The sequence below is a fragment of the Mus caroli genome, unplaced genomic scaffold (assembly GCF_978045245.1).
Source record: "Mus caroli unplaced genomic scaffold, Mus_caroli_1 scaffold_20, whole genome shotgun sequence".
Classification (NCBI taxonomy): domain Eukaryota; kingdom Metazoa; phylum Chordata; class Mammalia; order Rodentia; family Muridae; genus Mus; species Mus caroli.
Genome location: NW_028227275.1, coordinates 28,770,369 through 28,796,513, shown reverse-complemented (window position 1 = coordinate 28,796,513; position 26,145 = coordinate 28,770,369). Strand labels below are relative to the sequence as shown.

The 26,145-nt window shown below is 43.5% G+C and overlaps 1 protein-coding gene across 13 annotated transcripts in view; it reads right to left on the bottom strand.

The window, feature by feature from the left end:
• Positions 1-26,145, bottom strand: part of Sgms1 (sphingomyelin synthase 1) — a 274,571-nt gene that overhangs the window by 34,998 nt on the left and 213,428 nt on the right. For 12 of the 13 annotated variants that reach the window (XM_029472300.2, XM_021151328.3, XM_029472306.2 and 9 more), the window contains one exon: positions 3,646-4,485. In XM_029472300.2, the coding sequence (XP_029328160.1) occupies positions 3,646-4,286 (641 nt within the window). In that variant the 5' untranslated portion in view covers positions 4,287-4,485. Of the gene's footprint in view, positions 1-3,645; positions 4,486-8,040; positions 8,186-26,145 lie in introns of all 13 variants that reach the window. The other variant, XM_029472303.2, reaches the window with a different exon arrangement.

Sequence of the window (26,145 nt, the reverse complement as noted above, 5' to 3'; positions counted from 1 at the left end):
GAGTTAAAATGAACACATTTTACGTTTATGTTTACGTGTGCCACGCTCTGTCACAGGCATTGGGATACAAGAGTGAGTAAGGGACATTGTGTCCTTTTCTCCTTTAAGAAAATTAAAAAGGAGAGAGATATAAAATTGACAGAGTGGAAAGTGATGTGAGCTTCAGGTGTTTACAGAGAATTGGAGGAGCGGCATTAAGGTCAGACTTAAACTCTATTGTGGAGAGCCCTGAGCTTCATCTGATTCCACAGTGTGGATCCCCAGTTAGAAGTGAAAAGAGAGACATGCCTACAAACAGAACTGACAGAAGTCATCTGGACAATGCTAAATGAGTTTGTATTGTGTTTCTAGAGATGGGGCTGAGGGACGCTGGTGGAGACGGAGACCACGTTAGGAAACTTAGCTCACAGATCTGGTTTTGGTCGAGGAGAGTCTGAGGCACCCAGATTACACACTCAGCCTAGTAAGGAAACCTGACTTGAACACTACAGTGCCACCTTCTCTGTCAAGGGTTGGCAATGTCCTCACAGAGTGGAGCCGCAGGGAACATGCAGGAGCCTCCATGTTAGCGGAGAGCCATACACAGAGTCCCAGGCCTCATCTCTACAGTCTGCAAGCTCAGAATGCTCGTCATGGTGCTTTCTTAAAACAAGGGGTACCTGGTTTGCAGTGAAGTCTGACACAAAGGCAGAGATTTCCCGGGAATTTTTCCTAGTCAGTGGCTTGAAAGTCCAATTCTAAATGGGGAGACAACATTATTTACAATTTTAAAAACCAAAAAGTTCAGAACCTACTTTCACAGTGAAGGACAACTGTATACAATATAAGACAGAGCTGAATGTCACAAACTCAGAATCAAGGTATTCAGAGCCCTGAAAGTCTGGTTCTAAAGGGCTTGGTGGTGGTGGTGGATATCGGCCATAATACCAGCGGTCTCGTTTTTCAATTAGTACATCATTCCTGACAACTTTGTCTTTTCTCCAAAGATAGAAAAGTCCAAAGGAAGAAGGAACAGGCTGGCATTTAAAGGACTCTAGGATTCTTAAAGTCAGAATCATTTGGGGGGAATTTGGGCTTTATTGGGAACTTAATACCAGCCAAACAGCTTTGATTCTGAGGGGCTGAGTTAAATGGTTCATGGTAAATTGGCTGGCTGGTGGACTCCAGAGAGAGGGGCCAAACTCATAGGAGTCAAACACAAGGAAAGTTAAGGAGAACATTCCATGTTTTCAAAATGGTTCAGAGAAAAAAAGTGTCACATAGCGATAGCCAATTAACTAGAAACGAGTAGGTGTGGGGTTGTCGTATCAATGTAATAGTACCAAAGGTTTCGTCTTTCTGATAAGAGCCCGGGAAGATACTCCTCCCCATATACTTCCTACACTATCAGTGCCCCGCCCTGCCCCTCCCCACCCATGCCTGGAGTGCAACATACCAGTACTGGGAGAGGACAGAGGACACAGTCAGGGTTGGGGACACTTAGGGCGACAATCTGCTTCCAAAGGAAAAAGCTGAAGTGAGGGCCTTACAGAGGCCTAAACGGGATACATAAAATTACCCGAGTAATCAAATTCCATCACAGCGCCTTACCCAGCAAAGTCAGGGCCAGTTTCAAACGTTTTCTAGGGCAGCAGAAGCCTTGACTGGGAAGCTGCTGTTTGCTGGACAAGAATAAGGCTCCTGAGATGAAAGGGTTCATCCAAGTCACCTCGAATGAAAAGCCACAGCTAGAGCAAGGACCCAGGCCTGCTCTGAATTAGCTTTGCAGAACACATCCCAGCTGGTTTACTGCTGCTGGAGAATTTGAATAAATAAATAAATAAATGATCGCTGTGTTGGCCATAAGTACCAGGAGAATACCGAATTAGAAAGTTTAAAGAGTTTAGAGTTAGAAAGTTCAATTTTGTGAAAAATTTCCCTGCTAGAGAAAGAAAACCTTTAAATGAACTCTTCCTGTGATTTGAACGTTTCCTCAGAGCAAGACTGAAATGATAAAACACGGCAACTCTGTGAAAGACTCAGTCTGACTTACCGAGTTATATCTGGGGCAGTAAAATTGCCTGTGTGTACAAATTTTGATGGAAAAACCAGAAAGTAAACTCACAAAAATAAAGCAAATTTTAAGGGGAAAAAAATTAGGAAGCATAATTTGAGCAGCGTGGGAAATATTTTCAGTGGGCCTTTACTGGGGCAAAGGGGAAAGGTTAAAATGTTCCTAAGGGAGAAACAGGACTAAAATGTGTCAGTCAACAACAGCATGCATGTCAGGAACTCTGAACATCACTCTCTCTCAAACCAGCTTCTCTTAAAACCAAAGTAGAGAAGAAGAAGCAGCAACAACAACAACAGAACTTTTTTTTTCCTTTTTTTTTTCTCCAACACCTCCAAGGTAGCATAGCCCATCAATTCTATTCAAACTTCTACTTCACTTATAAAACTGTCAAGCTAGATCCAAGTAAACACATGGCTGCTATGTCAGTGACTTCTCAGAGGGAGGATGGTCCCCTGGCAAAGCCAGCAGGGGCCTACTCTTTCTGCTTGAAGACACATGACTTCATAAGCTGAGAGAGTTTATCCAACACCAGGAAACCACTCAGAAAAGTTCAACAGGAACACTCCACCTGCATTTTGTTTTCTTAATGGAATATGACTCCTTTTAATAGCCAGCCATACTTGGGCTCAGGCAACTCAGTCTACTACAGAGAAACTCAGAAACTCAGTGGCCCCATCATCAGTAGCAGACACAGAGAGTGGCAGTTCCAGGGATGAGTGCCTCAGTCCCAGGGATAGCGTTTTTTCACTCTGTGGATTTGGTGACACTGCCCAAGGCACAATAGCAGTAAGCTTGGGCCGTGGCCAGGGCCCAGTGGTCCCTCCTACTGATGCTTCCACATCCAATGGGTAGGGAGAAACTGTAATTCCCAACATCATCCAGGCATGCCACAAGGTGGTCCACTCTCAGAAGACAACCAGACAGCATGAACAATCGCAGTTAATTAAAGGAAGGGACGAGGTGTGCCTAAGTAAACAGCTCCCTTTGGGCGGTCCCCGTTGTGTTTAGAGCTTGGGACGTGAAAATCACATTGGAACCAACTAAAACTGAATACAGGTACTTATCCATGCATCCTGTAAGATGGAATCAAATAGATTCTGCACCATGCTTCCTGCTTAAATTAAATGAGATAACCAGGTTTTTCCCAACCAAAGTCATTGTAGAATATCTGTCTAAAACATGTCAAAAACTGTGAATACTTAGTGATGAGGTTCTAGGTCTGACAGGGGTGGGAGGTTGGCAACAATTCACCTGAGTAAACACCATTCAAGACTAGGTAGGTGTTTCCCCCTCTGTTACTCAACAGACGTCTGAAGACGTCTAAGTGTTTTCTTTCCTACTGCTTGAAAACAGACTAGCATTGCTCATGGTCTTAATTCTGGAGCAATCTTGTAGTAAACAGGCAACAAATACAACATCCTCTCAAAGCTGTAGGAGCTTCAATTAGTTCCATGGGTGTGTGGCTTCAGAAAGGAAAGGAAAGGGAATTCCTAAGCTTTGATTTCAACACTTGGTAAATTTCATTTCCAATAACTGCATCCCTATGTCAAACCCCTTCATGGCTGGATCTCAAGAGTGTTTACTCTACTTACTTGTATTTTAAGAGCAGCCACTGAAATAACCAGAGTCCTACAAGGATCATGCCGTTAATTTCGCAAATAGAAAACGCCCACTGCACCCGGTTAAAATGGTCAAAAAACGTGTCCGGTAGTGGAGGCTGCACCTCCTTAGGAGGTACTCGTTCATGGACGACCGAGATCATCACTGTAGTGAGAACAAAACAGGAAAGTGCATAAAGAAAGGCCAGAAAAGTTTTGCCCCACTCCATGGGATACTGGGAGCGCTCCGGTTCTGGCATGGGAATCTTGATCATCTCTTTCCTAAACCCATTTGGCATTCCGTTGGGTTTAGTCTTGATGCTGAAGCTGCCATCAGGGTTGGGAATGTCAACGCCAATGCTGAGGTGTCCGTTGGCGTGGCCATTCTTGTGTGCTTCCATATGGTGCTCCATCTTCAGGGTCTCTATCATGTCTAAGAGTCGCTGCCCATTGTCAGAGGAGACTCGGCACAGTGGGGGTTTTTTGAAATCCTCTTGGGTTAGGTTGATTAAGTCCTGGCCTGTGAAGTGCTCCAAAGGTTCACAGTATTCTGGCATAGCATTCTCCAGCAGCCAGTCTGCCACCTTCTTGGGTGACCAATAAACCACTTCCTTCATGGTACTGGCAGACAACATTCAGTACCCCCAGCTTGCTCTCAGACGTCAGCAGTCACTGTTCATACAGGGCAGGACACTATCCCTCCTTGGCTGGTTCATCTTGTTGGGTCTCATGAGCAGAGACTCATTTGGCAAGATGGTCAGGGCAGTTTTAAAACACTTCATGCAATGGTGTCCAAACATTAGTTCGCCTCATTTCTGAACAGGATTCTTCCTTCTGTGGGAGCAAAAGAAAAGGTCAGGACCATGAGACTTCCAGATCAGTTCCTTCAAAATGCAAAGAGGCTCAATGTGGATAGTGAACGTGGAAGGGCAAGCATTGCCCATTCCCTGGTTTTCTGTCTTCCTCAGGTAACAGATCATTAAACTGTATCTGAAAATGTGTGAAGTTAAGAGCAGTGGATGGCTCTCCAGGAGAGAACTTAATAAGAATAACTCAATGGGCTCTAGACACTGAACAGCAGACACCACTGATTCTCTTTTTATCTAACATACTTCCATCATAGAATGTGAGGGAATGTGGCAAACCTGTTTAATCCATTAATCTCTCTGGTGAGGAATATTGAAATGTGCACAATATGTGACAACTAACAGATCATGGAAGAAAATCACAGAAATGCTAAGCATAAAATCATCTGGTCTAATCATTTTACATACTTTTTTTTTTTTTTGCCAAAAAGTCACTTTTTCCAAACACGTATGAACCCTAATATGGAAAAGAGTACCTTACTTAGGCTGACTGGGCTGACACACAGGCAGAGTCCAGGGCCAAGGCTCTGCTGATCTGTCTACCCTCAGTCCCTCAACACTTCTAGTGATCCCCATAATTTGAAAGAAGAGAACTTGATCCACCTTTTATTTATAAAGGAGGATGAGCTCTATAAAAGTCAATGGACTTGCCCACAACTGAGAGTAGAGAGGGGCTGTAAGTCCAGTGTGTATGTTCATTAAAATAATTAACCAGTGGTGTAACAACAGTAGGCAGGGTCTACCTGTGCATACAATACAAAACAAATACAACCTTAGTCCTCGGCTAACGCACAGCACTGCAGGAAACAAGTGGGAAGACAAAGCAGCTAAGTTATACTAGATTCTGAGTGGGTCCCCAGTCTTCTGCCACTGATTTGTTTAATAACCGCATACTACTCTTTTTTTAAACAATCATTTTAGAAAGGTAAGGAAAGCTTAAAGCAGAAGACTCAACTTCATATATAAAAACAACAGAGCTATGAAACATGGCTTTAGCCCCAGCACCTCCCCTGCTTGCCCTATTGTTTGGGCTTTGGCTTGCTCATGCTTAAAATGGGTACAGTAACCACAAAGTATTTCCTACATAGGGTTATTGTCAATGACTGAGTCTACATATGAAAGCAGATGAAGCAGCCGAGCTCTCTAAGTGGTGACTTTCAGAGGGGTTTGTTGGTACTTACAGCCTACTGATACCTTTTCAAATTATTAATCAAAGTATTCAACAGCCTCTGTTTATCACACTATAATGAACTCGACTGGCTAGATTCTTTCTGAAGTGATTATTGTTGTGTTAACCAAAGAAACCTTTCCGTTGACCTAAAAGTTTAGAAGCTGGAAGTTACTGGTGACATTGCTTCCCTAAGAATGTCTTTGTGGAAGAGTGTCTGGTGAAGTATCTTGGGCTTTAGAAGGCTCTTCAGCCAAGTGCACTCAGTGCATGCTGTCCGCTTCCATTATATACATGTTAGGACGATCAATCTCTGAGGCGTTCCCAAACAGAGAAAGCGCTTAGAGGGGCTTCTCACATTGACTTCCTTAAGTTGACCCACTCCTGCCGCCCTTCTCTCCAACTAGTCTCACACTGAACCCCCAGTTTGATTCTAGAATGAGGAAAGACAGCATGTACTTTTCCAACCTCCCATTTTTAATAGCACCAATGGTACTACCAAGCCTAAGGACACAGCCCAGGTGCTCTCAAGTGTTCTGGGTGTGTTATACCTCTCCTGACACACTCTCCTTAAGCAGCTGGGCACCCAGAAGAACCTTGCAAAGGCAGCCACTTCCAGCAGCCAGCTGCAGACTCCATGTCCCCAGGGCTCAAAGGCTACCCAATCAATAACTGGTTGATATCTTCACAAATATCCCTAGCATTGGGTAAACTATTTAATGGGAAATTAACCCAGTAATGTCACTAATATTGAAAACTCTTTTAAAGTATCTTGAATAGTCAATGAAAATATGAACATTTTCCAGAGAGAAAGAAAGAAAAATGTGACTTTCTTCACACTCATAGCCACTGGGAAGGAACCCCATATGTGGTGAGAACAGCCGTGAGTGCTGAAGGTGTGTGTACCAACCTTGAGTCCTTACATAGGTTGGGTGGGACATAAGATCTGTCTCCTAGGCCTGAGACTCAAGGCCTTTCTCCTCAAACACTTCTCAGCAGATCTAGGATACCCCTAACATCTATACGACAATGCTAAAGAAAAAAAAAATCTTAATTTCAAGTTTAGGCCTAAGGGAAAAGGATACTGGCTTTCCCCAAATTCCTCATCCCACCCCATTTCTTGGCCACCACAGGAAGTGTACCGTTATATGAAACCCTCAGGACCACAGACTACACCAAGATTAAGATTTCATTACTTCTCTCTGTTGAGACGTAGACAAACCATCTCTTACTAAGTGATGACAAGCTTCAAAACAGAAACAAATCAAATTATAGGAGACAACTTAATGTTGATCAGAGGTTCTTAGCCTTCCTAACACTGCAATACTTTAATACAGTTCTTCATGTTGTAGTGACCCCAACCATAAATTATTTTCAGTGCTACTTCATAACTGTAATTCTGCTCCTGTTATGAAATGTAATATAAATACCTGATATGCAGATGGTCTTAGGCAACCCCTGTAAAAGGGTTGGTTGACCCCAAAAGGGTGACTAGGCACAGGTTGAGAACCACTGATACAGAGATGAATATCTTTCTGGCATGGCAAACACATCAAACATGGGCTACATAGAAGAACAAGAATTCTGCAAGGTCAAATCCATCAAGAAGTTTCTGATAGCCACAGGAATTCTCCTAAGGAGGCTATAGGGCAGGCCAGCATCCATTCTATAGCTAGCGAGGACCACAAAAGCACTCCCCCCTGAATACATACCCCGTACTTCCCCTGACTTGAATCCTGTCTTCATCTTGACAATGCGTAAGAGTCTTCCCTAAGCCTTCTGCTTTTCTACATCCCCCAAATTCCTTCCTCAATACCATCCGAGCATACAACAGAATCTAACTGTTTGTGTTTGTGGGGGAGGCCACTTGGATGGTGCTCAAAGAATTAACATGTCAGGCAGTCAACACTGATGACTTATCAAAGTCCTTTACCTGTTCCTAGACTATTTTGACTTAAAACAACAACAACAAAAAAGCCTAATAAGTACCTCACCCACCTTCACACATTATGAGACTCCAGCCACATTAAAGGAATAAAAACCTTGGATTTCTTCATTAAGCATCTTATTCTTTAAATAATGTCCTAGCTTCTTTCCCAATGCCCAGCGCGGCCACAGTAACACTTCATAGATGCTTACAGGAGCACTGTCCTGATGTCCCATCTCTCTAACGCAGGGCAAAAGATAAGTTTTCAGCTTTACGCGGACATAAACCTTTACTCTTAAGCAAGCTTTGAAGCTTGAAAACAAGTACTCCGGCTGTTTTCCTGGAGCTGATGCTGAGGTTAGGCATCTGGCAAGGTAACCTCTGTGGAAGGGACCTGCTACACAGAGGTTTAGCTTTTCATTTGGTACCTGCTAACAACTTTGTTCAGAGACTCCAGGGCCAGGCTGTAGATGCAGAAGCGAAAAACTCATTTTTCTCCTGGCCTTGCTCACTCGATAGAGATGCAGTGAAGCAGTTCCAAATGGAGACAGGCAAACATCTTTACAGCTTGATCTAGAAGACAGGTCAGCTTGGGTAACAACCACCATCATCCAGAAAAGCCAGGTTGAACTAATACATGGCCTAGCTTACTGGATTTATTGTACAAGATAGGGAAGAAATAACAGAAGAATAAAAATGAAATAAACATTTCCTCTTCAAATATTACATAATTTGAGAGAACTCTCATTTATCTATAATTTTTATTGATGAAGTCCAGTCAGAAGGTGACTGGTCTAGAATTCTATACAAAGGGAAGACGAGGCTCTACAGCACAGGAGCTGTGCAGGGCAATCTCGCTGCCGGACAGTCAACAGCCTCCCAGACGTGAGCATGGCGGCCAAAGAGTGCTAAGCAATGGCCAGTGTTCTACTTCATTAAAGGCAGACCCTAAGCACATGCTGTCTACAGGACGGAAGCCCAGCAGGACTTTCTATTTGGTTTTAACCAAGTGAAAAATAATTATACAATATTTGGGCTCAAATTCTTAAAATGGTTCCTTTCTCTTTAATACTATAAAAGCTTTTCAATGATATGCCACACCACCATATAATGAATTTATAGTTAATTATGAAAGCCAGATCTTCAAGGAAGAATAATAAGCTAAGGCAGTCATTCTGGAAATATACAGATGATTTAATCAGGCAAAACTACAAAATCATTTAGGAGTATTTGTTTATACGTCCTCAAAAGAAGCCATTATGTAGACTTGCCATCTGGAATAGTGTCTAGAAATGAAATAGTGTTGGTGTTAACAAAAACCTACCACCAACCAGAATTAAGCAGGACACAGGGGTTTAAAAGCATTATGACAGCAATCCCAGAACTCAGGAGTCTGAAGCAGGAGGATGGTGAGCCTGGGACCAGCCGGGGCTACATAGCAAGACCTTGTCTCAAAAACCTGTACAACAGTTCAACATTTACAGTATCTTCCCCAAAAGAGTAGAATTAGGAGTTAATTAGAAAATGAAATACAAATCAATAATTCATATCACTTTATTATGAAACAAACTGACATTTTACAAAAGTCTCAAGTTCAGATAAAGGTTTCCAAACCTACTAGAACATTCCATAAATGTCAACAATAACCTAATTGACCTCTTCAGTGAATGAAATCTTTAATTCTCCATTGACGCAATTTGGAAATCTGCTGAATGCTTTCTCCAAAGCAACTCAAATAGGCTGTACATTTTCTTATTTGGCACTTGAAGAGTTAATTTATGTAAGGAGAATTTATAAAATTACGTATGAAAGGTTAGAGGAACAATGTAGGCTGAAGGAGCAACATATTTATTTCTATAGTCAGGGGCTTTAAGGATTCCTTTTGATGTTATAACCTTTACACTGGTCTTTCTTTTCAACCGCTACTCCATGCGGTGTTCGCAATTCCACAATCCAGCTTTGGTTCACACATAAAACCATCCCTTATGAAAGCACTCAGTTAAGTGTACGCTGACCTACTTAGCGGAGCTTCAGGGATGGCTGGCTTTAGAAAACGCACATCTCTGGCTTCTGGTCTACCCAGCCTACTAAGACTTTGGCTCTGAGAAGTTTTGCGTTGGGTGACATCTTCCAGTCTCCACTTGATCTTGTTTATTTAATAGCGTTTAATGCTTAGATTTCACACTATCTGTAGAGTGTTCTTTCTCTTGGCTGCCCTACAGTCCTGCAGTTTATCTAATGGTCTCTCTTTTGAACTCTCTGCTCCCATGGATGCTTGAACGACCCTGAAATGTAGCAGCCCTCAATGTACCAGGGGGAGGTGACTTTTGTTTGACAAAATTAAAGGATATAATGGCAAGAAAGCAGTCATGCAGCCATGTACTATGAACCATGGTTCCCTTTACTTAAGAGAACCCCAATGCTAGCAGAGTCTACCCCAACCCAGACATTTCATGAAAGGGTATTTCCATAAATATTCAGTAATCAGAGATTCCAAAACATCATTTATCACAAAAATTAGAAATACATTAAAAATTCATTAAACAGGGCTGGGCAGTGGTGGTTCACACCTTTAATTCCAGCACTTGGGAGGCAGAGGCAAGGGGATTTCTGAGTTCAAGGCCAGTCTGGTCTACAGAGTGAGTTCTAGAACAGACAGGGCGATACAGAGAAACCCTGTCTCGAAAAACAAACAAACAAACAAAAAAAACAAAAACAAAACATTAAACAGATGACTGAGTCCCTAGTAAAGATTGTACCCCATTTCTATATCTATAGTGATATTTAGAGTTTTATGATGGGAACACCAGCTATAAAACATCAATTTTGCTAATACAAATGCATGATAAATACCTTGGGATGAAAGTCAAGGCATTATTTGTTAAGTTCCTGTTGTCTCAGGATAACAGAATTATAAAATAATGGTCTGCTTGTTTTCCTCCCACTATTTTAAACTCTCTCTGATAAGTACATTTACTTTTGTCTGGAAGAGGAAAAAAAAAACTTCTGTTCTCTTCTACGTATATAGTTTTAAAATATGAAGGCCACACTGTAAAGCTGAAGACATGCTTTGTGCATCAGCCTTCTCCAGAAACAGGAAATGGGCTTGATGACATAGCTAGACCCCATAAACAGAACCCCAAATCCCTCACATCAAAACACAGTACCAAGAAGAGAGCCAATCCACGAACAAAGATAAAACTAAAGCCCAAATCTCCACGCATGACAGGACTCCAGGCTCAGGTATTTCCCGCTGTTCCAGAAAGAAACAACAACCCAGGAGAACTGCATTACCTACTGCTGAGTCCCTGCCGCATCTGCCTACTTAGGCTGATACGAAATGGAATGAACCACTCGAAAATTCTTCCTTGGTTGTTATGATGGGAGACACTTTGCATAGCTGTCTGAAAACTCATCACTACAGTTTTCCTTGGGATTTGAGTCTTATCAAAGCCTGAAGAGAATCACTTCCCACTCAACCAATCAGCTGCTTGTGCCCAGACCCAGCAGGACCCCTGTACGATCTGCCTGTTAATCTGTCATTCTTGGATTTGGATTCAGTCTAGTGGCACTGGACATTGTCAGAGCATAACCAATGTTTCAAATCCCAGCAGTTCTCGCAAGAGCAGATATGCACAGAGCTATTACCTGCCAAATAAGAATTCTCCATTTCCATCGCACTTCACTCTGTGCCTTTCCATTCTTTCTCTTAAAATTAAGAACTCAGATCTCTACGCAATGAGCCTCATTAGCTGAACATAAAAGTACGCGTGTGTAGCTCTGAATCTGCCTCAAAAGTAAACTGAGGCGGTAGAGAAAAAAAAAAATCCAACTGGCTTAGGTTGTTTTAAAACCGAAGCGGGTTGGGAAGATAGTGTACTGCCAGTGGAGAGTGCTTACCTGGTGTGTGTGAGGCCCTAACTTCAGTTCCCAGTGCCATAACAACCCAAACCAAAGCGTGTTCTAAGGTAGCCATCTGGATATAGATAGTCATTCAAACAGCCTTCCAAGTAGCATGAGGGAGGAGAGCAGTTACGAGACCCAGGGAGTAAATGTAACAGGCCTGGGAAGGCTGAACTCAGATGGGGCAGCAAACAGCTGTTAGAGGGGAAGGCCCTGACCAGCAGTGCGTGTAATGCTGAGGGCCCCAGAGTCTAGGGTGGCTTTTCTCACAATGCAGCTGTACTCCTCTTAGGAACCCTAAAAAGCCCCATTAGTTCACCAAGCTGGACTCTGCTGCAATCACTAGGTTTGTCACTGGTTCCCTTTTGGAGGTGAGCAGACTTCCTGGGTGCACATGCATTTGCTGTGGCTTTTATATCCTGCAGAAAAAGCTTCTCCCATAACACTGCCCAAGCAAATACAAAAATGAAAATAAAAGATATCTTTTAAAACTGTGTAGTGATTTCTGTGTAGAAATAATCACAGAAAGTCATATGCCCCAGAGTATAGTGGACTGCCAGGGCCAGGAAGTCAGGAGTGGGTAGGTTGGTGAGCAGGGGGAGGGGGGAAAGGATAGGGGGGTTTTCAGAGGGGAAACTAGGAAAGGGGATAACATTTGAAATGTAAATAAAGAAAATAGCTAATTAAAAAAAGAAATAGTCATAGAAACCACTCAAAAAAAATTATCCCAGCACTTGAGGGGCTGAGGCAGATGGATCTCGTGAGTTTCAGGCTGTCCTGGTCTATATAGTGAGTTCCAGGAAAGCCAGAACTATATACTTGACAGACCTTGTCTCGGGGAGGGGGGGAACCCCACAAAACACAAACAACAACAGCACCGGAAGTAGAAGGGGAACGATTTGCCAGACTAAAAGGGTACACCAGGCATTCTAAAACAGCAGCAGAAATAGTATCATATGTCACTATTATTTCATATTAAGGAAAGAACAAAGCAAAACAAACAAACAAAAAAAAAGACAATGATCCATCCTGTTGTCAATGTCACATCCTGGCTCTGTTTTCCTCCACATCACTCCAGTCACAACATTGAGGCCCTGCCTTGACCCCCTCCTGTACCACAATCAGAACATTCACACTCGCTCTGGGTTACTGACATCCACAAGCCAAGCTGTGAGCTTACATCCTACTGCTACCCTGTAACAGGCAGTGGTGCCCCTTTAATGAGGGATAAACAGTGAGAATAATGTTACAGGTAATTAACAATTATCTTTCATCCGGTAAGGATCCCTCTGGAATCCCTAAGGTGATGTCAAATATATCCTGCCCCCACCTTCTCTCACACAATATCAAAATGTCCTTAAAGAGTAAATGTTTGATTTATAAATTACTTTTCTTTTAAGAATTTTTTTTCTTCAAGTATATTGTTTTGACTCTGAAGTATGGCTGTAAACGACCTATGAACTTTGGAAATCTAGTGCCATAATTAGCTCATTTGCCACAAACAGTAAAAGCAGCTGTCTCAAAGCGTGCTTTGACTCTTTCTGTTGAAGACTGTCCTGTGTCAAAAGGTGATGCAGGCAGGCAGAGAATAATTTTCTAATTAATATAAAATCCTTTATATCCTACGTGTACAAAGTAAGTTTCCCTAGTCTACTGAGGAACAAAATACCTACTGGTTGGTTATTTCCAAGTCTTCCATCGCACTGAGGAAAGTCTACCACACCACACTTAACTTGACCCACGGAAGCCGACAAAGAACCTCATTTAGAGAACATGACCCTGGGGACTGACACCAGGTTTAAAATTAGCAACAGCTCACAGGCCCAGATAGGAGAAATCAAGCTTAAGCATCTCTCCCAAAATACACTTCTCCTGCTTCTTTGATAGCTAGTTAAGCTCAAACTATTTACAGACCAGGGACCATTTAAGGGGACTTCTGAATGAAAGGCTCTTCGGGGCATGTTGTGGGCACCCATGGCACCGTGTCCAGCCTGCCCCTCTTCTTCACTTCGTGGTCAAACAGGATGAAGGACTTCAAGGAAAGCAAGAACAGATCTCTCCCTCTGCACACCTACCCCGCACCAGCTCTGGGTCCTTTCCAGGCAGCAAGTGTGCCAACTCCTAAAAATAAGCAACCATTCACTGGTTCTCTCCTATTAGCTGGGACTCTTTGGTTCTAAAATCTGGAAATCAAAACCATCTAATACCCATTTTTCTGAACCCTTTTTAACAGTTTTAAAAAAAAACAGACAGTTCTTAAATAACAGTTTTTAAAAACAAAAACAGAAACAAGCCCCAAGTTCAGCTGAGATCCTTTCTCATGATGCAAAGTCTCCTCCCCACAGCACAGAATCAGGTTGCCAAGAGACTGCCTTTGAGCTAAGGTATGAGCCACCAGGGGGCAGCATAGCAGTAATGAGATGACAGGCTGCCTCAGGAGCCACCAGGTTCTAAAGGACACAGGAGTGTTCGTTCCTCCAACAGGAGTTCAACCAGGTAGTGAAACTGCAAGACTTACAACCTCTGTTTCCTGGGCCATCAAGTGACACTCTCTTCCCAGTCCCTTTATGATTTTAACGTACATATCATTAGTAATGCAGTTCTTGTTATACAGCCGAGCTATCCTGCAATCTCACAAGACCATTTCTAGGACCCCAAGGAAGAATAAAAAGCCTAAATGACAGAGACCATCATTTCCTAGAGAGATTAGCCCTAAGAGGCTCATTGGAAATTCATCCTTGTCGTGTATAAAACTTTAGTAAGCTTTATCTCAGTACAATGAAATGAGACCATCAATGGTGATTACCAAATTACAATTGAGTTATAAACATATACACTGTCAAACTCATAAACAAAAAGTGTGCTAAAATAATTTTAAATAGATACGACCTCAAGAAAGCATGGGTAGGCTGTTCTCCATTAGACAAAATAAGCTCTGTCCTCTTAGGAAGACCTACATGTCCATCACTACGGTGTGTTACACTGAAAGAACAGAAGTTCAAAGTAAGTATAAATGTTTTCTCGGGTCCACAAGTGTTTAAAGTTTCTACCAGTAACACAGACGGTACAATTATATAAATCATAGCTTTAAAGCTACAGAAAAAAATACTCCAAAATAAAAAAATAAGCAATACATCACAGGATAAGATTTTTTTCATGATATAGATCACAAACATGAACTGTTCTTCAGAATCTAATAAAGAGTTTAAATAAACAGGGCTTACAAATCTTCTAGTTCTATACATATATAAAACACATACCATGTATCGGGCTAGGGACACACACACACACACACACACTCAATCTCATTAGCTAGAAACAATTACACACTGGAAGACGTTATGCTTTGGTTATTGAGTTGGCAAAGACGAACCATCTAAACATGAGGCAGTGTTACCAAAGTCCCAGGTCTGTGCATTCCACGGCTGAGCAGGCCAGGAAACCATCCCTCACTTCCGCTTCAATCATGAAGGTTTGGGCAACACCACTCTTCACCAGACTGGCCCCGTGTTGGACCTGTGCAGAGCCCATCCCCCTCAAGCCCTGACTGTGACTCCTATCTTTGAAGTCGTGTTCTTAGAACAAAATGCATACTACATGGCTACAAGTCCGCATAAGCCCTTTCTGCTTTATGATGGCCGAGTCCCACCTCTATAACGGTGCTACCCTGGTCTGTTTCCAGTTATTGCTTCAGAACTGTGTGCAGACCATAATTACACCATTTCTTGCTTTTAAATCTGTTTGAACAGGGGCCTTAGTCACTGTTCTGTTGCTGTGAAGAGACACCATGCCCCAGACAGCTCTTATGAAAGAATGCTTTCAATTGGTGGCTTGCTTACAGTTTCAGAGATTTGGTTCATTATTATCATGGCAGCTTGCATGCAAGGCACTGGGGCAGTAGCAGAGACCTACATCCTAATCTGGAGGAAACACTGGGTGTGGCTGGGACTAAGGAAACCTCAGAGCCCACCCCAGAGACACACTTCCTCCAACAAGGCCACACCTTCTAATCCTTTCAAATAGTGCCACTCCCTGATGACTAAGCATTCGAATTTGAGCCTAAGGGGCCATTCTTATCCAGACCCCACAGTAGGAAAGGTAAAACGCTGAGCACTCAGGGCTTCTGTTTAAGGCTTGCTTACACCTTTAAAAATGCATTGTATTTCTTTATTATTTTGTGTGGTTGTGTGTAGGCATATGCACGTCATGGGTCTATGTGGAGATCAAAATACAACTTAGAGGTTTTCTTCTTCCACCCTGTGGTTTCTAGGTATTGAATGTAGGTCCATTCGGCTTGGTGGGCAAGCACCTTTACCCACTGGACTATGTTCTGGGCTTAAAAATGTATTTCCTTGCCAGGCTTGGTGGAGCATGCCTTTGATGCCAGCACTCGGGAGGCAGAGGCAGGCGGATTTCTGAGTTCGAGGCCAGCCTGGTCTACAAAGTGAGTTCCGGGACAGCCAGGGCTATACAGAGAAACTCAGTCTCAAAAAACCAAAAAAAAAAAAAAAAAAAAAACAAACCACCCTCCCCCAAAAACAACCCCCCCCCAAAAAAACCCCAAAACGTATTTACTATTTCTTTTTCTTCTCCTCACCACTCCCTCTCCCGCTCTTCTTTTTAAGTGAGAGAGGTCTCAAGTAGCCCAGGTCCTATGTCACCTGGGATGGCTTTGAACTTTGTAGCCACTGCCTCTACTTCTTGACTGAGGGGATTACAGCCTTTGGCACCACACTCAATTTTTGATTTTTGGTTTGTTTTTCTTTTTTTGACTACTGCAGATTGAACCATGGCTTTGTGTATGCTGGGCAAATGTTCTACCAACAGAGCTAAGCTCCTTCCCCAGAAAAAACACCCTTAATTTCTTAACTTTACAGAAGGAATTAAGCATCCCACTGCTTTTCTGAAAGGAAAGGGCTCACAGAGGGACCCTGAGTTTTCATTCTTTATTAAAAGGGGACACAAAAACTGACATTACACAAAAAAAATTATGCATTATCTGAACAGCAATGAATTAAAAACTGAACACTGCAGTTTATTTAACCGTATGAATACTTATCTTTTATAGAAAATGACCCCCCCCCTCTTTTCAATGCTATCTAAATCCTCTTTGGCAGTGTTATTTAATCAGATTTTAAGGGCTAGGGATGTGGGTCAGTGGCTGAGCACTTGCCTAGCATTTGCAAGGCCCTCCTCAGCTTAATCTTCAGTAACAGAAAAAGAAAGAAAGGGAGGACTGGAGAAAGAAGGCGGGAGGGAGAGAAGAGGGAGGGTATTAGAGTGTGTAGAGGAAGGCAGATTTTAGCACCTTACGATAGCAAACAACAGCTTTTCAAAGTATGTTGGGAACTACTTTCTTACCCTAAAATGAGAATGACAGCCCTGTGGGTATCGATTACAAACCAGGTTTCACTTACACGGCAGAGAAATCGTACCATATACTTAAGAGGAGAGTCCCGGGTCCTCAGAGAGTTCTGGGTTTAGAGAGCTCAATGCATACCACAGAGAGAGCCTGTTCACTAAAGGGACTTGATCAGCATCCAGGGAGGAGATTCCCAAAGGCTCTGGCAGGGCCAGTGCCACATCCACTACACTAAGACACAGCTTGCATCTATCTATTTATAAATGTAATGAGCTTTTCCCTCTCAGAGAGCCAGCATCAAGGGAGCGAAGGACCGACGATCACACCACTTACAAAGCACCTACTGTGTACAAAGGACTGTTGCTGGCATTCTGTGAGCCCCGGAATTTCTGCTCCTTTAAAAATCTTCCCCTTCAACATGTTTCCTTGATCTTAGTAACAGGATATCTCACTCACCTTCTTCTCTGGCAAAACATATATATGCCCAACATCTCACAACCCCTTCCAGTCTATAAGAGCCCAGTCTAAGAGAGTTTCACTGAGACATAATCAAACCATCCATAACGCTCCTACTGTGGGGTCCTCCCACTCCCCCCTTAACCACTTTGTATGTCTGTGTTCAGATCCTATGGATTGTAGCTGTTAAAGGAAAGGCTTAAGACTCTGTTACACTCAGCATCCATGCTCGGGTCCCTGCCACCTACATACCCACCTCTCTCTAGCTCCCTTCCTGCCATGCTGGTGTTCACTGTCTCACCCCACTAACTGCACTGGCCACCTGAGCAGGTCTCAAGTGCACCAGGTGTGCTCCCCTCTCACGCCCCCTCTCTCAGGGTCTTTGCACTTGTGGCACCTCTCAGAATATCCTTCCCCAGATATCCTGATAATTCAGTTCACTCTCTTGCTTTAATATTTTGGTGCAAATACCCTTTGCATCAACGAAACCCCTCTAAACCATCACTTTTCATACTCCCACTACTTCCTATTTTTATTTCTTTAATATCTTTGTAGCCTGAGGCTCTTCTTTGACTAGAATGCAGAGTCCAACTGGAATACAGGCTGAGTAAGAGGCAGGCCTTCCAAAGCCTGTGCTGGCTCATATTGATGATGTCAATTTGAAAGAACCTAGAATCACATCAGGACGGTGGTGGTGCATGCCTTTAATCCCAGCACTTGGGAGGCAGAGGCAGGCAGATTTCTGAGTTCGAGGCCAGCCTGGTCTACAAAGTGAGTTCCAGGACAGCCAGGGATACACAGAGAAACTCTGTCTCGAAAAACCAAAGAACCTAGAATCACCTAGAAGACAACTCTCCGGGGGTCGGAGAGGGTGTTTTCCTGAGGCTCTCCGGGGTGGTAAGAGCCACCATAACTGTGAGGAGCACCATTCCATGGCCAGGGGTCTCGGGTTGAAGAAAAAGCGGAAATGGAGCAGATAACAGGTACTCATCCTCTTGACTGTGGCTGCAAAGTGACCAGCTGCCTCAAGCTCCTGCCACCATGGCGGACTATGCCTTGACCGGTGTGTAGAAACCAGCCCTTTCTCCAGAAGCTTAAGTTGCCTTTGTCAAGGACTTTTGTTCCAGCAGTGACACTAATATATGGGTATCTGCTAAGAGGAGCAGTTAGTTCTACAGCGTTTCCTGGGAAGGTTCTGACATCTTCTGCTTTGCTGATTGATGGAAGGTCTTCCCTCACTGTCTCCCCCCCACCCCCACCCCCCATCCTGCAGTACACGTGATTAAATGGTCTCATTCAGTAGCTCCAACCTACCTGAAACTCACTGTATAGTACAGGTGTTAATCCTCCTGCCTCCTCCTGCCTCAGCTTTCCAAGCAGAAGGCTATGGGCATACACCACCAGGCCAAGAATTTCCTGGTCCACGTTTGTGTTTTTGTTATAGAAGCCCCCTTTCTTTGTGTGACTCTGGATTGACATGAAATAGGTTGAGATTTGATGGGCCCTGGCGGGTGTCTGCCTTTTCTGTGGCTGCTATAACAAATAACACAAACTGGATGGCTTTGAAACAGGAAGTTATCCTTAGTGTGGGGATTAGAGGTGTCCTGTGGGCCATCCTAATTCTTACCCCTCTTCCTCTCAGCTATGGAGAAAGATCTACTCACTGCCTCGCAAGCATGTGCTGCCTTTTGGCATCCCATGATGCTCTTCAGCTTGTGGTATGATCATTCAGCCTTACACCTTTGCCTTTATACTGCCCGATGTGCTCACACACCCATCTCTCACCCTGCCCCGCATAAGGACACAAGTGCTCACACACCCTTATCTTCCCCAGAAGAGTCTCTCAAGTGATAGTGGAGTCATTTCTGTGTCTTTCTGAATTCTTTTCTCACATTTTTTCCTCTGTAAAGCCAGATAACCCCTCCACTCCCCAAAAAACAACCATTTCAAACCTGGTGCACACCAGAAAGAGATAAGCAGGAAAAAAAAAATAAGAAGCCTACGTCACTTATTTCATTTAAAGCAAGAACCACAACTAAGCATTTTAAGTCGTCACACACAATAAACAATCTAGCTAGTAAACTGCATGTTCTTTTGTATGAGCACGGAGCTGGCAAGCAAGCAGGGTCTTGACACCGACATGCCAGAAAATCTGACCCAGGCCAGTCTCTCCCTTTACAGCCAATCCCAGCAGCAAGGGCTGAACTGTTTAACAAAGCCCAGGGAATACACACCATTTACTAATCAGAAGGTCTCATTTGTAAGTACGCCACTCTAACACGCAATTTTCAGCTGAGCAGCACAGCAGTTTGCCCAGAAAAGGCTCTTACTATCCGAAGGCTGGATGAATACATATGGCGAGTTGTTACTAGTGCCGAGTGAGTCTGAACAGATCTTTTAACTACCTCAGCTCCCATCTAAGAGCTACTAGATACCAAACAAGTACCCACAAGAATGCCAGAATAGCACACTGCATGCGAGGTTAACAAAATATCCCCAAGGTTTCTGTGCTCAACAGTGTACTAAACACTATGCATCCCAGACCATAAGAAAAGCAAGCTCTAACTAAGAAAGAAAAGAATTATATCTTATGTAATAAGCAAGTCCTTCTTGGAAGTAGGACATATGGAATGGAATGAATCAATGTGTGAAAAAGCAGGTTAAGTCTGTGTCCAGTGTAAATTAAAGCAACAGCCAAACGTCATGCAAGGAAGGCAAGGTCTTAAGGGCTGTGACAGACCTCGGGGAACCTGAGTATGACAGGGACTTGCTCTACCCCTGAGCATGTGCCTAGTGCCATTCATCCAAATCTTTAATAATGTTTATGCTTCAGATTTTTTATTTCTTCTTCTTCTCCTTTTTTTTGTTTTTTTGGTTTTTCGAGACAGGGTTTCTCTGTGTAGCTCTGGCTGTCCTGGAACTCACTCTGTAGACCAGACTGGTCTTGAACTCAGAAATCCGCTTGCCTCTGCCTCCCAAGGGCTGGGATTAAAGGTGTGCGCCACCACTGCCAGGCTCAGATGTTTTATTTCTTAATTATGGGAAATATTATAAAAAATGAATGAGGATAAATATTCAGAAATGTTCATGACAGTGCACACCTATAATCCCAGCACTTAGAAAGCTGAGGCAGGGGGATGGCAAGTTGGAAGCTAGCCTGGCTTAAAAAATGAATTTCAGGCCAGTTTGGGGTACATGGCAAGACGCTGTCTCAAACACACACACACACACACACACGTATGCACATGCATGTGCACACATATAACCATAGAATGTTCATGGCTGCACTATTTTTAAGAGAGTTTTTCCTCAAGTATTTCATCCATTTCATTACAATCCATTGCTGTGGTCTAGCAATAGAAGGTGCCCCTTCACCATGGAATACATGTCACTTGAATGAATGTAGCATGACTTGCACACAGCAACCTGTCATAGGGTTTATTTTAAGATGTGTTTTCTTAGCACAGATAAGTGGACATATATACTTACATTTATATATGTACATGGTCCAGAAACATAGCGATTCTTGTAGGAAGATGGGTAGACAATGGGAGAGAACACAGAATTCTAGCTTTTTACACAGGATTTATATGTCACAACTAGATGCCATGCTAGTCGTTGAAAAAAGTGAGAGCTGGAACACAGAGGGAAAGTAGAAAGAGGGAAAAACAGAACAAGAGTTGCCTAAGGATTCAAGTCCAGGGTGATATGTCCCTTTAAATGTGAGTGGCCACCTGGAAGAGTGTCAGGCTGCCATGGGCTTACCATAGCCCATCTTCTTGGAAATCTCTGTTGCTGGGACACTGGATAAACCCTGTTAATACCAGCAGTCTTGGCAGGGCATCAAGGAAGTTGGTGAGCAGCTGCCTCCCCTAAGACCACAGCAGGCATTTTCGCCACCAGTCCAGGGGGTAAGCTCCTTCCCTCTGGAGCCCTGAGACTTTCCTAAGTGCCAACACTCCAGTGCTCTTCAGAAAGACTCGGCAGGTGACCAAGATCTAGCAGAGGCCACAGACGGACTCTTCTGGTCCGCTCCTACACATGGAGAGTCGGGTTTCTAGAATACAGATTTAGAACAAAACCAAAATCAAACCTACCCTGATGGCTGTGGAGGCACGCACCTTTAATCCCAGCACTCAGGAGGCAGAGGCTCGGTTGAGCTGGAGGTCAGCCTGGTGTACAGTGAGTTCCAGGACAGCAGGAATACACAGTGAAAACCTATCTTGAAAAAACAAAACAGAAACAACAGAAAACATTTCCTAATATTGTAAAAGCAGTTGAAGACAGCAACCATGAGCTCTAGAAAAGAGTCTGACATGGCCTGACCAATCTGCAGCAGGTTCCTAAAAACCCAGACTAGAAAGATGCCTGAAGTTTCTTAGTTTGTCTGTGATACTAAGGCTCCTCTAAGGTCATGAGACTCAGTGTGGAAACCTTCCTGCTGTCACCTACTTGCCCCAGCCCCACCTGGACACTATGAGAGGCTGCATTGGACTGAGGCATGAATGGCTCAGAGACCATTCAGAACCCAGTGCCCAAATATTAGCATGCTGCCTCCCTGGACCGTCAACACTGAGATTTACTTACTAACATTCTTATTTACTCTGAGCTTCGTTCAAGGTGTTGAGTGGACTGGTCTTCTTATTGAAACGAAGGGACATGAGACAAACATTTAACTGAGAATTTACGACCTAGATGCTGGGGTAAATAGCTCAGCTGGTAAAGTGCTCGTCACACAAGCAGAAGGATCTGCATTTGAATCCTTAGCACTCCGTGAAGAGAGGTTATGAGAGACACTCCACACTAACTTCTGGCTTTCACTCGAGGACACACGGCACATACACAAATAAATACACCAGTAAGACTAAGTCCTGTGTGGTATAGGAGGCACTGACTAAGAACACTGTTTGCAGGACCACTCAGGAGGGAAATGGTCTCAATGCAGGGATGTGTTGCAGGGGCTGCTGGGAGCTTCTCCCTGCCACAGTGAAATATCCCATCTCTTGTGCTTCAGTGAGACAGTGGGCAGACAGCAGAAAGAAGAGACAGTGCACGGCGACTGTGTGTTACTTCTCTTGCTATTTTCAGCTCATTTCAGCTTAAATTGCTCTTGGCATTAAGAACCTGCTTTTCCTCATTATCTAAGAGTTTGCAGTTTTCAGTTTGAGATGATGAATGTTCTACAAATGGACAGCGTCCATCACCGCTCTGAATTCCCACCACCACTGCTATGGTATGCATGTGTCATGCATTCCGCAGGCTCCTGTGTTTAAAGGCCTTGGCCCTTGATCCCTTTAGGGAACAGGGTCTATAGGGGAAGTAGCTACTGGAGGGGGAATTCTTATGTGTTATATCCTGGCCCTGGCTCCCACCCTTTTAAGTTGTCTCTGTCGGGTATACTGTTATAGAAGTGAGAAAGTAACTAACTCCTGCTAGACTGTACACTAGTAACTCCTGCTAGATTGTACACTAGTAACTACTACTAGATTATATACTAGTCACTACTGCTAGATTATATACTAGTCACTACTGCTAGACTGCTGCAATCTGGGGTTGGGAAATTTAGCTGAGTGGGAGACATTTGCCTACCAAGCAAAGGCCCCAGCTTTGGTCTGCAGCCAAAGAGGGGCTGGGTTGGAGGGCTGAGGTAAAGTTTTACTTCACCATAAAAGAAAAGTGTTTTCTTTGTAAAATGAACTATAACCAGCAAATGAGCCAAGGAGAGAGAGGGAGAGAAAAGAACCCAGCCACGGCTGACCAGGACAGGCTCTGTGAATAGTTTACCTTACCGAGGAGAGCTTGCCCGCTCCACCCTTGGCCGTTCCTACCAATTCCCCTTTCTGGGGCCAGAGGGCACTGAAGAAGGGAGACAGGTGGTTCAGGAGATAATGAAACTCCCAGTTGGCTGGGTAGTTTTAGCATTCCCTGTTGCATGGTCAGAAGGACCCAGTGCTTTGGGCACCCTGTTCCTTCACCTCCCCAGCTTCCTGCCCCCAACTTCCCCCCAAATCACTTGACCACCTCAGCTCCTCTGCACCACAGTCAGAAAACGCAAGTTCGGGAAGGTAATTTGTTTTCTTTTCCTTTTCCAAAACCTTTCCTGACTCAACTAAAGTTGAGACAACAAGACAAAATCAGACAGATTATCTATGTACAATCACATATATTTTCTCCTGGTAACTTTAACATGGAAGAATCTTGTGAATTAAGAACTGGGATTATATATGACTTCTGACCCGTGGGTTTCGGTTGGCTCCAGCCAGTCTTGGAAAATAGGCTAGTTCTGGAATTGGAACAGAATTAGCACTCTCGTGTACAAGTTGCATTCTTGGGAAATGATTAGGGACATGGAAAGTGCCTGTGGGGTTCCATATTGTAAGTTTTAATGAAGCTTAAATTCAGCAAGAGTCCTACACAGTACAGTTATGCTTCGCTCGTTTGTTGGCTGGCTTGGTTTTACAAGACAGGGTCTCACCATGTAACACTGGCCTGGTCTCAAACTCACAGAGAACCTTCTACCTTTACCTCATGAGTGCTAGGATTAAAGGCATGTGCCATTATGCCCAGCATGGTCCTGCTTTGGGGGTTAATATATCTTAGATACATATGTACAGAAAGCAAGGATTTGAGTCTATGTTCTAATATCTCTTCTGACTTTATTCTGCATAATTTCACAGTTCAAATTTTTTTAATGAAAATAAGCTTTATTACATCAAGTAATAAATACAAAGATGCAACAGTTTCACATATTACTTTCATAATCAATAAAGGCTATAAAAAAATGGATGTCCTAAAGGTGGTGCCTTCCCCAAATAAAACTACACACCAACACGTTATCTACCTACTCCACTCCAGAAAGCTCTCTGCACGTATGCGCTCATCCAGCGTGATAGGCAAAAAGTGAGAGGCAAGACCCAGTGAAGTGACAAGCTAAATTTAGCAGACAGATCTGAGTTACACTTCTCAACAACAACCCCTGAAATAGTCTGGTCTTACAAAACTAAAGTGCATAAGCTTGTCACTCAGGGCTTCCCAGGGCACTGAGTTCTATCGAATGCTCTCGGGAGTCACATGCTGGTAAGTGGAGTGCCACTGTCTGCTATTGCACAATATCCTGGCACACAGCACTTTGTGTCGCTACAAAACTCGGAATGCCCACAAATCAGAGGCAAAGGTCAACCTCCCTTCCTCCCCTTTTCTTTTTGTTCTTTTCTGTGTTGTTTTGAGCCAGGGACTCACTATGAAGTTCAGGCTGGGTTTCAACGTGAGGCTCCCAGCCTGACTCAGCCTCTCAGGTGTAGGATTAAAAGTGTGTGCCATCATGGCCTGCTTAAGTTCAAGATCCAGAAACACACTTATTAACCATGGAAATCACAACAACCTCGCATAACAAAGACTCAAAGATTTGTAATAAAAACATTTTCTCCAGTAGACACTGAAAATATTAAATGTGTTTTGTAATGTGGAATTATCAAAGACTTTAGGTCATCACGCTGCACTGCTGAAGAGAAGGCAGCCCAGGAATGAGTGATGTAAGTCTCTTACTCCATGTCCAACCCACGGGGTTGCCATATCACTCTATTGCTTAGAGAGGAAAGGCAAAATTTCTCTTTCTCCTACTTCTCCTTTCACAAAGTCTAAAAATAATTCCACTTGTCATAGTTTCACAATTTCTATGGAATTTTCTTTTAAACTTCCAGTCTTCTTTATGGCCTAACACACACGCCCTTCCTCGGGGCAACGATCTGTTAAGAGAGCAGAGAGATGGCTTCCTCACTTGTGCTTTGAGTTAAACAGTGTAATCCAGCCAGAAGGGAAATCTCAGACTGGAAGGTAAACATTATCTGAGGAAATCGAAACATTCCCTAAAGACAAAGTTTTCCTTTTCTGGGTACACGATTACCTGCTTGGTTTGAACTCCAAAGAGCAGTGCGTCACAAGTCTGTCACAACTTCCTGAGCATAGTGTTCTCTAGATATGGCTCTAATATGTCCACAAGATACCGAGTCCTTACAAAGCACACCGTTGTCATATTTATGCTTTCCTTTGTTTTCAGTAGGCACAAAGATATTTTGTTTCCAACATAAAATAAAAACTACCAAATGGCCATGGGGTTTGGCTCAGGGGAAATGCTTACATTTACACACAGATGGCCTTAAAACATTAGAGTTCAATGTGGTGCTACATGCCTACTGAAATCCCTTTCCATTTATATCCTGAGGTAACAGTGCAATGGGTTGGGGCTTTTGGAGGTGATTGTGTCATCATGATAGAACCCTCACAGATGGGACCAGTGTCCATACAAAAAAAAAAAACAAGACCCAGGAGGGCCCTGTTCCATTCTACCCCAAAAGGGCCTGGTGCTAATAGCCTCTGAAGATGCTGCTGCACTGGCCTCTGAGCTAGCCTTCAGCTTTTCTACCCTGAGGATGGGCAGACAGCCCTGCACTGTACGGCATTTTTACAGTAGTAGGGATGGACTGGGACTCACCTCTGCAATACTTGGCTAAACATTCTTTCTTCCCAGGTGACTACAATTTTGAAAGCCCTCAGAGTTAGGCTGTCTCAAAGCTGAGACTTTGGTTACCGAATCAGAAGACAACAGTAAGCAATATTATCCCGCTGAGGGCTTTCCATTCCCCTGTCATTCTGAAAATAATGTTCTTAAAGCTGCAAGAGTAGCACAGAAAACTGAGGTATACCCTTCCTTAGCTTTGTGTCAACGTAAGAGAGCCAGGGCACAATGAGTAAAACCAGGAACTGAACACGCGTCTAATCAAGGGCTGTATAGCCCTTGCTCTTTCAATCTCCT